The sequence below is a fragment of the Cebus imitator genome, unplaced genomic scaffold (genome assembly GCF_001604975.1).
Source record: "Cebus imitator isolate Cc_AM_T3 unplaced genomic scaffold, Cebus_imitator-1.0 Scaffold349, whole genome shotgun sequence".
Lineage (NCBI taxonomy): Eukaryota > Metazoa > Chordata > Mammalia > Primates > Cebidae > Cebus > Cebus imitator.
The window spans coordinates 362,269-375,304 of record NW_016107664.1 but is presented as its reverse complement, the minus strand read 5'-3'; the positions used below and the strand labels follow the sequence as shown (position 1 = coordinate 375,304).

General features: G+C 41.3%; 1 protein-coding gene across 4 annotated transcripts in view; it reads right to left on the bottom strand.

Annotated features, from left to right (window-relative positions):
* POU6F2 (POU class 6 homeobox 2) overlaps positions 1 to 13,036 on the bottom strand; it is a 473,172-nt gene that overhangs the window by 260,862 nt on the left and 199,274 nt on the right. For all 4 annotated transcript variants that reach the window (XM_037730523.1, XM_017506155.2, XM_037730520.1 and 1 more), the window contains one exon: positions 2,018 to 2,109. In XM_037730523.1, coding sequence (XP_037586451.1) covers positions 2,018 to 2,109 — 92 coding nt within the window. The remainder of the gene's footprint in view (positions 1 to 2,017; positions 2,110 to 13,036) is intronic.

The following is a 13,036-nucleotide window of genomic DNA, read 5'->3' as shown; positions in this document are numbered from 1 at the left end:
AGGTTAGTAACTTGCCCAAGTCCCATATCTAGTTGCGAGGGGGTTCAAGTTCAAGTCCAGGAAGGCTGCTCCAGAGCCCGTCTTTTACCCCTTTCTTGTCACTCCTCCAATACAAAGAACAGATATAGAGAAGTGAGGCTGCTTTATCTGAAGAATGAGGGGAGGTGTAGAGAGGGCTAAGCCCACACTTTGGTCATTCCCTGCAGTGTCCTTTTCAGGACCCTTTGGGGGAGGCTCTGCAGAACCCCAGGACTCTGCTCAGCTGAGTTTAGAACTGCTGCTCTAGATCTCACAGGCCTTGCTCTTAATGCATTTGTTCACTTTGCTAAATTCACACAAGTAACTGTGCTTCCGTTTTTTAAAAAAATACAGTTATTCTGCTGGGTGCAGTGGCTCACACCTGTAATCCTAGCACTTTGGGAGGCCAGGGCGGGTGGATCACCTGAGGTCAGGAGTTCAAGACCAGCTTGACCAACATGGTGAAACCCTGTCTCTACTAAAAATATAAAAATTTAGCTGGGAGTGGTGGTGAGTGCCTGTAATCCCAGCTACTCGGGAGGCTGAGGCAGGAGAATCACTTGAACCCAGGAGGAGGAGGTTGCAGTGAGCCGAGATCATGCTACTGCACTCCAGCCTGGGCAACAAGAGCAAGACTCTGTCTCAATAGTAATAATAATAATAATAATAATATGGTTATTCTAATGAGCAAAAGAAATATACTTTGGGAATGAACACAAATTTATATGCTGGCCCTTAGATTCCAGGTGTTACATCACTACCAATAGTGATATTATGGTAAGAGGGAAAGCAAATGAGTAGTTCTTAGACCATATATGGGTCACACATTTGGGGGTTTCGGCTTGCAGCACTTTTCATATAGGATTTGTGGGCTCAAGGCAGGGCAGGCACTCTCCATTGTCGCAGGGCCACCACTCCTCACTGACCTGGGCCTGTGGGGCTGCCTACCCAACCTGAAGGCATTAGAGTGTGTTACCCCCAGTGTGGTCACAGGCACGTGTGCAGGCATACACACACAGAGACACACATAATTACATGTGCACACACACTATATTATAAGCATAAAACTATAAGGCATATTACACCAAAAATCCTGCTCCTGAGAATTCCAGGAAAACTCTCTAGGCTTCCATAAGGCAGCAGACATTTCCCCAGACTTTCCGTCCACGGGCACAGAGTTATCTGTGCTCTGAGATGGACTATGGGAACTGAGGCCATAGGGAGACTTGGTGGTGAGTGGAATAAGAACGTCAAAACCAACCCTCACTCTAAACTTGGGTGAGCCCTCAATGTGCTGAAGGCAATTAACCTCCAGGAGCAACAATGACAGCGAAAGGGAGAGAAAGGGCCAAATATCAGCTTCTCTTTCCATAAAAGCAGGATGAATGCTGAAAGCTTCATACTAAATGACAGAGGTAAAAAGGAAAAAAAGCCCAGCCTTTTATAATTGTGTTCTACATCTCCATATAGCCCACACCAGGCTGCAAAAAACAAATATTGGACTTTAAAAAGTAATGATTGTATTTCTTTATTAATGCAAGAGCTATGTGTGATGTACAGTATTGTCAAACCCAATAAGCTGAACTTGCATTAAAATTGCATTAACTTTTTTATATTAAATCACATCTTGTATTTCAAAAATGGCTATAGTGAGGTTGAAATAACTTAATTTTCTTCACACTCCAGTCATTAAAGTTTTACTTTCCAGAAAACTGCATGGTAACCAACAGCACAATTGTAGTGGGTTTTAAGTCAAAAAAAAAAAAAAAAAATGTTTCCACATGATTAACGCCAACCTTTCCTTTAAGAAGAGAGAGGAGTTTTGCAAACACATATTTTCTTGATGGTATTTAATAAATAATGTAGTCATACAGCTTTTCATGTGAAAATTTATTACCATCTTTGTTCTGTTGGAGTTAATTGGATTTAACTCATTATTATTTATGTGGTTAAACCATCCTAAATGCAGTCTAATGGAAAGCAGTTGAGAGATACTGACCTGTGGCCCAACTGGAAATGTGGGGTGGGTCTGACTGGCTTGGTGTTGGTCAGGAGTGCCTGGGTCTGATAGTGCCGGGTTTCCTCTGGCCCCTGGAATTCAAAAAGAGAAATGCTCCCTTAATATAAGATCCAGCCTGGGAACTGCACATGACCCCATTTTCCTGTGATGTCACATAACGTTAAGGCATAGATGACATGACAGAGTGGTTTATCAATATCTCCAGTGCTCAAATCACTTATGAACTACATAAAGGATGATGAGAGACATTCAGGATGGCCAAGTTCATCGAGAGGTAGAAGACTAGAATGGCAGGGAATGTAGCACAATCATCAGTTTCACTAAACTTACGTTAAACCTCAGTTTGCATAGAGTATGCCAGTGTATCGTATGTGTGGGGAACTGTACCCTTTAAGTACAGGCGAGCCACAGCTAATCTAATTTTCTAAAATTAAAGTGTGACCCAAGATACGACCAAGTCCAACAGTATTTTCCCCTAATATGGCTTTCCCCATCTCCTTCATACTCCTATGGCCTTCTTCCATACTCTTTGAACTCTGAATCTTATGACATCACTTTCCTGAAAACAAAGGCTTTTTCCATATCACCTTACACAATGTCCTAAAAAGAATATGGCTCTCCCTAAGCAAGTGTCCCAGGTGCTAATTGAAACAGTAGGCATCCCACAAGAGCAACAGGGAGTTCCACTATGCTAAGCACAGAACACAACTTGCTTCCTTCTGGAATCCCACTGGACACCAGAGCAGAGAAAATGAAATTCCACCCAAGAGCAAAACCCTTTTAACATGATCATTTCTCTGTGTGTGCTTCTGTGCTTTGTTTCAGGACAAACCGTAGCAGGTAAGATAGTGGCAGAAACAATAAATACACAAACAAACAAATAAAACCAGTGGCAATTTTTGAGAATTTCTATTTGGTAGCTTTCGTTTCCTCAGAGTTTCTAATGGGTGGTTGAAATCCAATTCCAAGCAAACCTTAACAAGATATTCTTTCCTGATGTTTGTCCTATGAATAACAAGTGGAAGACAATTCAAACTCTGTTTACCACCATGCCATGGACAACCCAGAAAAAAGATATGACTGTGTCACACTTATAAATTTTAAAGAAGGTATTATTGGCTCATTTAAAACAAATTCTTCTATATATTCTCCAAAGGGACAGACTTATAAATAATAGAAACGGGAAAAAATACTTCAGCACATTAAGCTACAAATAAAATTGACTGCTACATATTATTCAATTGACTTCTATCTCCACCACAATGTGTCAATCATAACAGCATTTTATAATAGGATTAAGCAATAAACGTGCAAAGCCATTATGCAGAAATCTGAAAATCTGATTAATTTGTAATTTTTTTTGTGCAGAAAGTCAGGAATGGACATTGCTTGGGGAATACTTACAAGCATTCTATTGAAATTTCTAAATTGATTTGGAACAAACTAATAAAAACACAGACTTGCTGACATTTTATAAAGTAAATTCTGTCAAAATATGTTTGGCATTTTAATGATTGCTGTCATTTAATAACAAGGGTAAGATGACCCATCATAAGATGCCAACCATTTCCCCATAATGTGCAGAAGATCTTTCTTCTAAATTTTTTATGTGTGATTTACTTATTATGCTTAAAAGCACGGCATTTTAAGCCAGGAGATATCTTGGACAGTGCAAGTCTTACAAGTCTCTGTTCTTTCTTAAAGACCCAAGTCCAATTTTGCCCTAAAATTCTCAGCAGAACCTTATATACCTCAAAGAGCTTTTGAGCTGTTAAAGTGTTGCTTTTGGTCAAATATTCAGATTAGGTAAATTCTCAAATGGCTAAAAATGCACAGTTTAAAAAAAATTTGGTTGTTTTCCCATACTTGCCAGGCATGGATTTTTATGCCAGACTATGAAAAGAGAGTTTTTACAATACACAGAAAAATGGAAAAGTCCTTCTAAACAATTAGAAAATGAATACCTTCATGCTTAAACATTTCCGTGCCATGTCAGGCCCTTCTGTCTCATGTTTCTTTCATGCATACCAAGGCCACTTTTTGACTCTGTTTCTAACACATGCCATTGTAACGTTTAGGATTGGTCTCACACACAGGCACGGTGTCAACAAGATTGTGCATTTGTTCCCCTCAACTTTACACAGATTACATTTGCTTACATTTATTCTTTGTTGCTTGGAGGCCTAGCTGGTGCTCAGCAGCTTGTTCTGAGGCTGGTTATTCACAAAAACCATGTTCAGTGCAGTCAAGGGCAATTCCACACAATTTAATTTGTAAAATGAAGTCTTTCACAGGCTCTAGAGGAGATTATGTATGCTCTCCAGCCTGGATCCAAAAGTAATGTTTCTTCTTAATGTGCATCTCCATTTTCCCCAAACACATGTATCACACATAACCTTGTAGGACCATAAACTAATCCGTCTGGTTGGAAGGCAGCTCTGGAATCAGAGGCCTTCTCAGAGCCAGAGGGGGAATCAGACAGTCAGAATGAATAAATGACATTGGCTAAGGGTTTCAGAGAGATTTGAAGCAACATTTAGCTGAACGTTTGCAGAGAATTTGAGGTTGGACATTTTCATGGGCACAGATATGAAAACACAAACTTGAATGGGTTGGGTGGTTTTCTCCTGACCAGGAGCCTGGGAAACATATTACATCTCTGGAGACCAAGGAATTCCATCTGTTCTGAAGTTAACAGCCTGTGCTTTTGAGGCAGCAACTATGAACTCTGTGGGTCAGGGGCTGTGCTGCTGGTTCATCACTTTATGCTGTCATTTCATTCATATTTTGTGAATATTCACTCAGTAGAAATACGGGGTTGGCCTTTAATTGAGCAGTGGTATAATTCCTTTAAGATAGGTACTGGCATCCACTTGACTACTCACTGCTATTTAACATAAACCTTCGAAATATCTTGAAATTATTAGCTTATTGGCAAATTCTACCTCAATTCCAATTTAGATATTAAAAGCAGTTTGGTGTAAGGGTTAAAACCAAGGACTCTAAAAAAATGTAAACTCTGCCTGGGTTTAAAGTTAGCATTACCACTTAACTGAGAATGTGAACTCTGGTGTGTTTTCCAACTTCATGCATCACCTTGTAAGAGTCAGGGATGATAATAGTACCCCTCTCACAGCATTGCTGTTGTGAGGATTAAATTAGCTAATATATATGTAACCTTCTTGAAATAATGCATGCTTGTCATATAACTGCTTTTCTCTTGATTATTACTATTTAATAAAAAAATTAATTTTTTTTTTTGAGATACAGTATCTGACTCCGTATCCCCAGCTAGAGTGCAGTGGTATGGTTATCGCTCATGGCAGCCTTCATCTCCCGGGCTTAAGCAATCCTCCTGCTTCAGCCTCCTCCTGAGTAGCTGAGACTACAGGAGTGATCCACTACACTCAACTAATTTTTTTTCTTTTTTTTTCGGTATGGATAGCATCTCACTCCATTGCCCATATTGGTCTTGAACTCCTGGCCTCAAGTGATCCTCATGCGCTGGCCTCCCAGAGCGCTGGGATTTTAGGCATGAGCCACAATGCCCAGCCTAGACTGTATTTAATCTAATAATATTTAATATTATTTAATTTGTCTATAATGATGACCTGCCCCAAGTCAAATCAATTCATATTCCTGCCACTCTGTCCCTTTGTGTGCAGCTCACACCCTCTTGCACACTGGCTAAAGATGGCCACTGTGCACCAACCCTAACTCTGTCCTTGGTATCACTGGATGACTGGAACTGAATCAACTAGTTGGATCTTGAAGAGCCTATGAAGCAAGATGTTTACATATATAGTGCTTCCTTTAGTTCATGGTAGCATAAGCAGGAAATATGGCACAAAGATAGTGGCAAAGAGGCTCCAGATTGTTACACAGACCGTGGCTTATACCAGTGGTTCTCACCCAGGCCTGTGAATCATTTGTGAAGCTTCTTGAACACAGAGGTTGATATCCCTCATGACGCCACTGACAGAGCATCGAAAGGGTAGCTCACATGAATGTTTTGTGAAACTCTACCTGTGACTGAAGACTACAGGGGGCCAGCAGTGGCTTAGATGTTGCCCAGGCAAAGCTGACTCTCCTTTGCGCTGAGACTGCCATACACAATCAGTTTTTTGAATGGCAGATGGGTCGGCAGGTAGTATAATCCCCTTGGCCTTCCAAGTTTCTTTATCTGGACCATTCTTTTATCATACTGCTGAATGACTTCTAGCTTAGCAAGAGGAAGAATCACCTCAGATACATCTCTTTTGTAATTATGATTTGTTCACAGGTAATTTTAAAAGTATAATAACTGATTTTAAAGGGATTATAATATAAAATTTAAAATAGCTATATAATAGGAGTTAATTCTCTGCAAATACAAGAAACCCTGACTTGAATATATTTTGGAAAGGATAGGTCATAAATGGTGAAGACATCAAAAGACTGATTAGGAGTTTGGATGGTACACTTGGATGCAACTTATTATTAATCATTATAAGACCTGGCTGTCAGAAGGTATTTGTTCACTCAACACCATTGGTCCCAGGGTTGACCTTACATCCAAAACCCATAGGGTTGCCTGCAGATTCCTCTGCTCTGGAGGGACTATGTGACCCACAGAGCTGAGAGGGGTGACCCCCTGAGCAGCATACTCCTTTCTTCGGTGCCCTTCTGGGGACTGAGTCTCCCGCGCTCCACTCTCTCCACCCAGCTCAAGCCGAGTTCCTAAACAACCATCACGGATGACTGTCACCGCGCTCCTCATAGCAAGTTCATTTTTATTTTACAAATTATTTTTTAAATTTAGTATGACAGATTTTCATTTACCAACGGAAACCAGGCTTAGGATCTCTTAGCTATACTAAAAGTAAAACAGATGTTCATTCTCGCACAGAGTTTTGAATCATTCCCTCTTTTTGGAGTTGACTCTTCCAAGTAAGTCACTTTAAGAAACAAATACAGTGTTTTTAATCCTGAGAATATATACTCCTTTCTGGAGCCTTACCCTTTGCAAAGAGGCTATGATGGTCAGGGCAGTTTGAGAAAGGAACAGAATTGCAAATATAAATTGCTCATCCCAGGCAAAGCAGCTTCACTTCCTCCTGTGTGCTGGCAGTCCCTCCAAAGTACAGTCCTTAAGATTCCCTGGTTAATGACCAATGCATTTTTTATGAATTGGGTTCCTCAGATAGAGAGTTTGGGTTTCTGTGCTCTCTGCATTAGCACAAACATAATCACATAAAGGTCAGAGATCCCTCAGCTTTCTCTGGTATTCACACCTTTCTCACCCACTGTTTATAGTTTCCACCAGTGAAGAAGGTGACGCAAAGGTTACTTATTCTAAGACGGACAGTTGAATGCATTATTATTTCATGTTGTTCGAGTGAACCCTAGCTAAGCAGAGAAGACGTTCCCTCTAAATTAAACTTCTCCTTCTTTCAATTTTTTTAAGATTACTAAATACCAAGGAGGGAGTGGAGGTGTCTATGAAAATCTCTGCTGAGCCACTGCCACTGTTTGTCACTTTTTATTGCCAGTTAGGATTTCTTTATGATACCGGCCACACAGATATTTATGTACAGAACACTATACAGACCCCTAGTAGAATTTGAGACTCTAAAGCTGATTCTACAAGTCATGCTTGAAAATCAAACATTCATTAATCCACATAAGGGTTTGTGTGTTTTTGCAAATTACATTGTCAAGTGCTTGTAAATTCATCCATTGAGGCCTGGAGAACTGAGACTGTGTGATTAGGTTAATATGAAAAATACATTCCTTTATTCTTCTAGCCAGTGACTTATGTGGCTCCAACAGAGGGAAGTCCAGCTTTCTTCAGGTGAGGGGTCTCGGTCCTAAGTGGTTCTAAATCTTTATTTTAAGGCTGCATCTATACATGAAAAGCCAAAGGGAGATTTGGGATATTTAGATAAAGCACAAAAAGAAACCCTACAAATCTCTTATTTGCACTGAAAACGTTTTTGTAGTATCTGCCAAAATTCCTCAGTAATTGCTTCCTTTTTATATGTAGATTTAGCCTGTGCTATAGAAGACCTTAATGACCTTTTCCCCCGCAAATTAACTAAATATCCCTTCAGTTTGCCTTCAACAATTTTTTATCATTTGTTTTCACATCTATCTAATAAAAGCAGAGCTCAACTCCTGTGATATCCAAGCCAATAAAGGTCTCGATTTCTGTAAATACTTTTTCTCAGAGAGACATGAAAAAAAGAGATACTCATCAAATGTATTTTAGCAAAATTCCATGACATACTGAGGCAGTTAGAGAACTCTGGGGGTAGAGATTATCCCTTGAGTACCGCTATCTCTACAAGAGTATAAGTTCTTTCAGGGAACAAAGGTCCTGGCCTGGGGCTGGGAAATCAATCTCTCTTTCCCCAAGGCATCACCCCAACCTATCACAGATGGGAGAACCCAAGGGATTGTAACCTCCCAGCTGGGAGATGTTAGAGACCTGGATCAAGGCTGGTTAGGAAGACCCTTGATGAGTTGCACGCTGAGCATATGACTGAGTATATGACCTTCTCCTCACCTGAGCCCAAGCTCCCTGAGGAGGGCAGAATGGAGCACGTGACAGCCAAAAAAGGTGGGTAGCCGGAGCCTGTCCTGTCCTGGGGAGGTGAGGAGGCTCTAAGCCCCCTTCATCCTCTCACACGCTTGGATGTCCCGTTGGATTTTACTCACAAAACACACATTCACAGACAAATTCTGAAGAAATTCAGGATGGTGACCTCAGGGCATTAAATCCCAGCCATGGGATTCTTCTGGGTGTGGGGCTCTGTGAGACTGCAGCCGTCACCTGCCTGTGAAAGGACCCCTGCCCACAGCCCGCTGCCAGATTCCACTGACTCAGTTTTCATACAATTTTGGGTTACTAGTTTTCCTTCAAGAAACCTCAGAAAGGAGGCTCAAATTGTGAAAATTGTCCCTATACTTACACGTGCTGCAAGAAAATCACTTTTCTAAATTAGTGCAAATTCTTTTTTTTTTTCTTGAGATGGGATCTTGCTCTGTAGCCCCAGTTAGAGTGCAGTGGCATGATCTTGGCTCACTACAACCTCTACCTCCTGGGTTCAAGCCATTCTCCTGCCTCAGCCTCCCTGGTAGCTGGGATTAGAGGTGTGCACCACCACGCCTGGTTAATTTTTGTGTTTTTAGTAGAGACAGGGTTTTGCCATGTTGGTCAGGCTGGTGTCGAACTCCTGACCTCGGGTGATCTGCCTGCCTTGGCCTCCCAGAGTGCTGGGACTACAGGCGTGAGCCACTACGCACTGCCCAAATTAGTGCAAATTGTTAAGAATGCTTATAGTGGCTGGGCGCCCTGGCTGACGCCTGTTATCCCAGCACTTTGGGAGGCCAAGGTGGGCAGATCACGCCATCAAGAGTTTGAGACCAGCCTGGCAAACATAGTGAAACCCCGTCTCTACTAAAAAATATAAGCTGGGCGTGGTGGCGGGTGCCTGTGATCCCAGTTACTCAGGAGGTTAGGGCAGGAGAATTGCTTGAACCCAGGAGGTGGAGGTTGCAGTGAGCCAAGATTGCACCACTGCACTCCAGCCTGGGCGACAGTGCGAGGTGCTGTTCCCCCCCCACCACCAAAAAACAATGCTTATATCTACAGGAATTTAAACATGGCTTTTTTCACCCAACAAGAAATCGAACCTACAAATCATCAACATGTCTATTACAGGTCCTTATGAATGACCTCATAAACATATCATTTGGTGGGAAATTAAAATAAAATGTGATTTTGTTTTCTAACTCATTATCTATGCTGAGAATAGAGAGACAAGTTATGAATTCTTCAAAAGAGGAAGCATTTGAAAGGTGTCAGTGCCTTTCTCCAGCTCTAGATCTACCTTTGTAACAGTGTTTCGCTTTCACTAACAACATAGATTTTCTCTCCTGGCTGGCTGCCAAATCATCGTGGCACTTGACAGCAAGGGGGCAAGATCTAGATTCTTCAAGGTGGTGTGATTAGCCTAGTTTTAAACTGTTTTCAGTTTACTCACCCATAGTAAAACAGGCAAGAATTATTAAGAGCTGGCTTTAAATGTGCTTGAAAAATGGCCAAAGCTATTAAACAATCTTTGAAATTGTGGGACTAGCTTAGGTGAAGAGAGAGAGAAAAGAACATTTTGGGAGTGAGGAGCTGTGGGTGGGGTTAGGGGACCTAGTCCATGTTTTCCTACCTAACACCTGCATTCCAGTACTGTGGTATGGAAAGGCAAGGCCAGAGAACACTGTAGTTCTTTCTGCAAGATCCTACCCCCTCCAGCCCACTTCTAAAACATTCTGATTTGTGTTCTAACATCTGCAAGGCTCTCTCTACAACCTTACAGACCTACAGGACTTCCCCATCTGACACCGTCTTCATGAGATTTGAAACTGTTTTTACATAATTGAGACTGTTAGCCAAGTGGTCCCACATGGATACCTGGAAACTGAAGCCTGAAGAGTAGATGGGGATGGAACAGAGATCGCTGTGTCATGGTGACATGAGTCCACACTCTTGGCTGAGACCAAAGTTATCGTGGGAACTACAGTGATATCTCATTCCCCTCTTCTCCTCCAAGACCCCAGATGCCTTCCAGAGGTCTGAACTCTGCACAACCCTTCAGCGGCTAGGAGGCTACTAATCTGTCATGCAGAATATGATCTAAGCATGAGTTACAACAGAATAAACCATTATTTCAATTGAAAATGGTGGCCTCTGGGTGCAGTCACTTCTGATAATACGCACAGTACAAGATCTTCAACACAGAAAACAGTGGTTCCTCATCAGCAGTAGCTGCATTTGTGACTGCAAAGGGCAGGTGATTAGATCATCACAGACTGTGGACTCCCCCAGACTTTGAATTTTCACAGGGCAGTCAAATTAAAGGAGAACATTAATAATTGGGTCAATAGGAATATGGAACTTGAAATTTAATTTTGCCAAGAAAAGAATTTAATTGCCATATGCTATCATGATCAAACAAGATATTTTAATGCCCTTCTCCCACCCCAAAGGATGTGTTCCCGATCTAAAGACAATCCTTTAAAATGAAGAATTTCAGCCTAATGAAGAACTCACAGCATTGTGCTTTCTTTTTCATTTTCCTTTTGACCAGTGACTGTTTGACCGTAGATGGACACTGGTCTGTTTAGAGCGTTTGGGAGTTCCAAGTGATTCGTGTTAGCGAGGTAGGATTTGAGAAATCACAGCATGCTCACTGCTTTTGTTCTTCTAGGCACAGGAATGCGTGGCCAACGCTCCTCTTTATTCAAACTTCTGTTGCATAAAGAATTCCTTTCTTCCCTCAACCCTTATATTTAAGAGATAAAAATGTAATTTTCTTCATATATACATATTTATATGTACCAGGTCATACACTAATTACTTTGTATATATTATTTCATAAACTCTTACAATAAGCCTATTAGGTGTTTATGATTATTCCATTTATTTGTACAGGAAACAAAACTGCATAAACTGTCTAAATAAATAGAGATTAACTGACTGCCTGTTTAGCATGATGAGGAAGTGGTAGAGAGATGAGTGTAACAGGGCTTTCTCATTGATGGAAGGACCAGGTCTTTATCCAATTAGGCTACACTCCTGCTCAAACATTTTATAATAGCTGCCACTGACTCAATACTTAACATGTGCGAGCCACTATGCTCAGTATTTTATATCCGTTTTCTCATTAAATCTTCACAGAATTTCTGTGTAATTAGGACCATCATTCCCATTTTGCTGATGTGGAAACTAAGGTTTAGACAAGTTAAACAATTCACCTATGGTCACAGTTAGTGAGTGATAGAGTTGGAATCGGAATCCAATTCGATCTGACATCAAGACTACACTACATTATATATGAAATGCAAATAGTTCTAAAAGACAGACCACAATAAATCACCAACATCATAATAGAAATTGCTTTCTTCAGATATTTTCCTCTCCATCTATGGAACCTGGCCCCAGAGCACTTAGGTTCCCAGTACGGTGGATGGAGTAGGGGAAATGGCAGAGAAGTGGTGAGAGTGGAAGAGTGGGTCCCACCAGAGACATCCTTTTCCTGTGCCCCACTTTTTCTCAGGGAAACTTGACTAAATTCCTAAGAAATAAGCACCCCCCCCAACAACCACATTTAAAATAATGTTAATAATGAGCTAAGTGATAGCAGCATTCTTAGTTTAGGGTCTCCGTAGTCAAGGTGTGACCCTTGGGCCAGCAGCATTGGCATCCCCTGGGACCTTCTGAGAAAGACAGATGCTCAGGCCCCAGTCCACCCAGGTCTCAGACCCACCGAATCAGAATCTGCATTATAAAAAAGCCCCCAGGTGACACACACTCGTGGTAAGGTGCAAGAAGCACTGGGTTTGAGTTTGTCATTCTTTCTCTTTCTCTTTTTCCTTCCTCCCTCTCTGTCTCCCTCTATCCTTCTCTCTTTCCCTTTCTTTTCCTTTCTTTTTCTTTCTTCCTTCTTCCCCACTTCCTTTCCTTTTTATTTGGGTAGTACTAAAAGCAGGAATGCACCTACAACTCCTAACTTGTATCAGACATTTGCAGTAGACTCTTAAATCCTATCCCACAAAAGTCAAGGGGGAGGCGTGAGAATGTGGAGAAAGAAAATGTGCTGGAGGAATGCTCTCAATCACAGTAATAACCTGGGTCACTTCTCACCCCATGCAACCTTCTAGGAGGATGCCCAAGGAAGAGGTTCACAGCAGGAAGAGCTGCTCGTGTATTCTCTTAAAGGGAAGCATATTTATCCTTTTTAAAACACAACAAAACTGGTGCCAAATGTAGCCCAATATCATTGCTCTGTTATTTATGGCAATTTTCCTGACCACTTTTTCTTTCCATATCCATACCTTTACTTTTCCATTTGTGAGGGTCCATGAAGATAAGAGTCTGGCCTATCCATTTCAGTTATTTGCTCTCAGAACACCACATTCTTTACAAAAGTAGCCAAAGCACCACTTTAAATAAGGGGA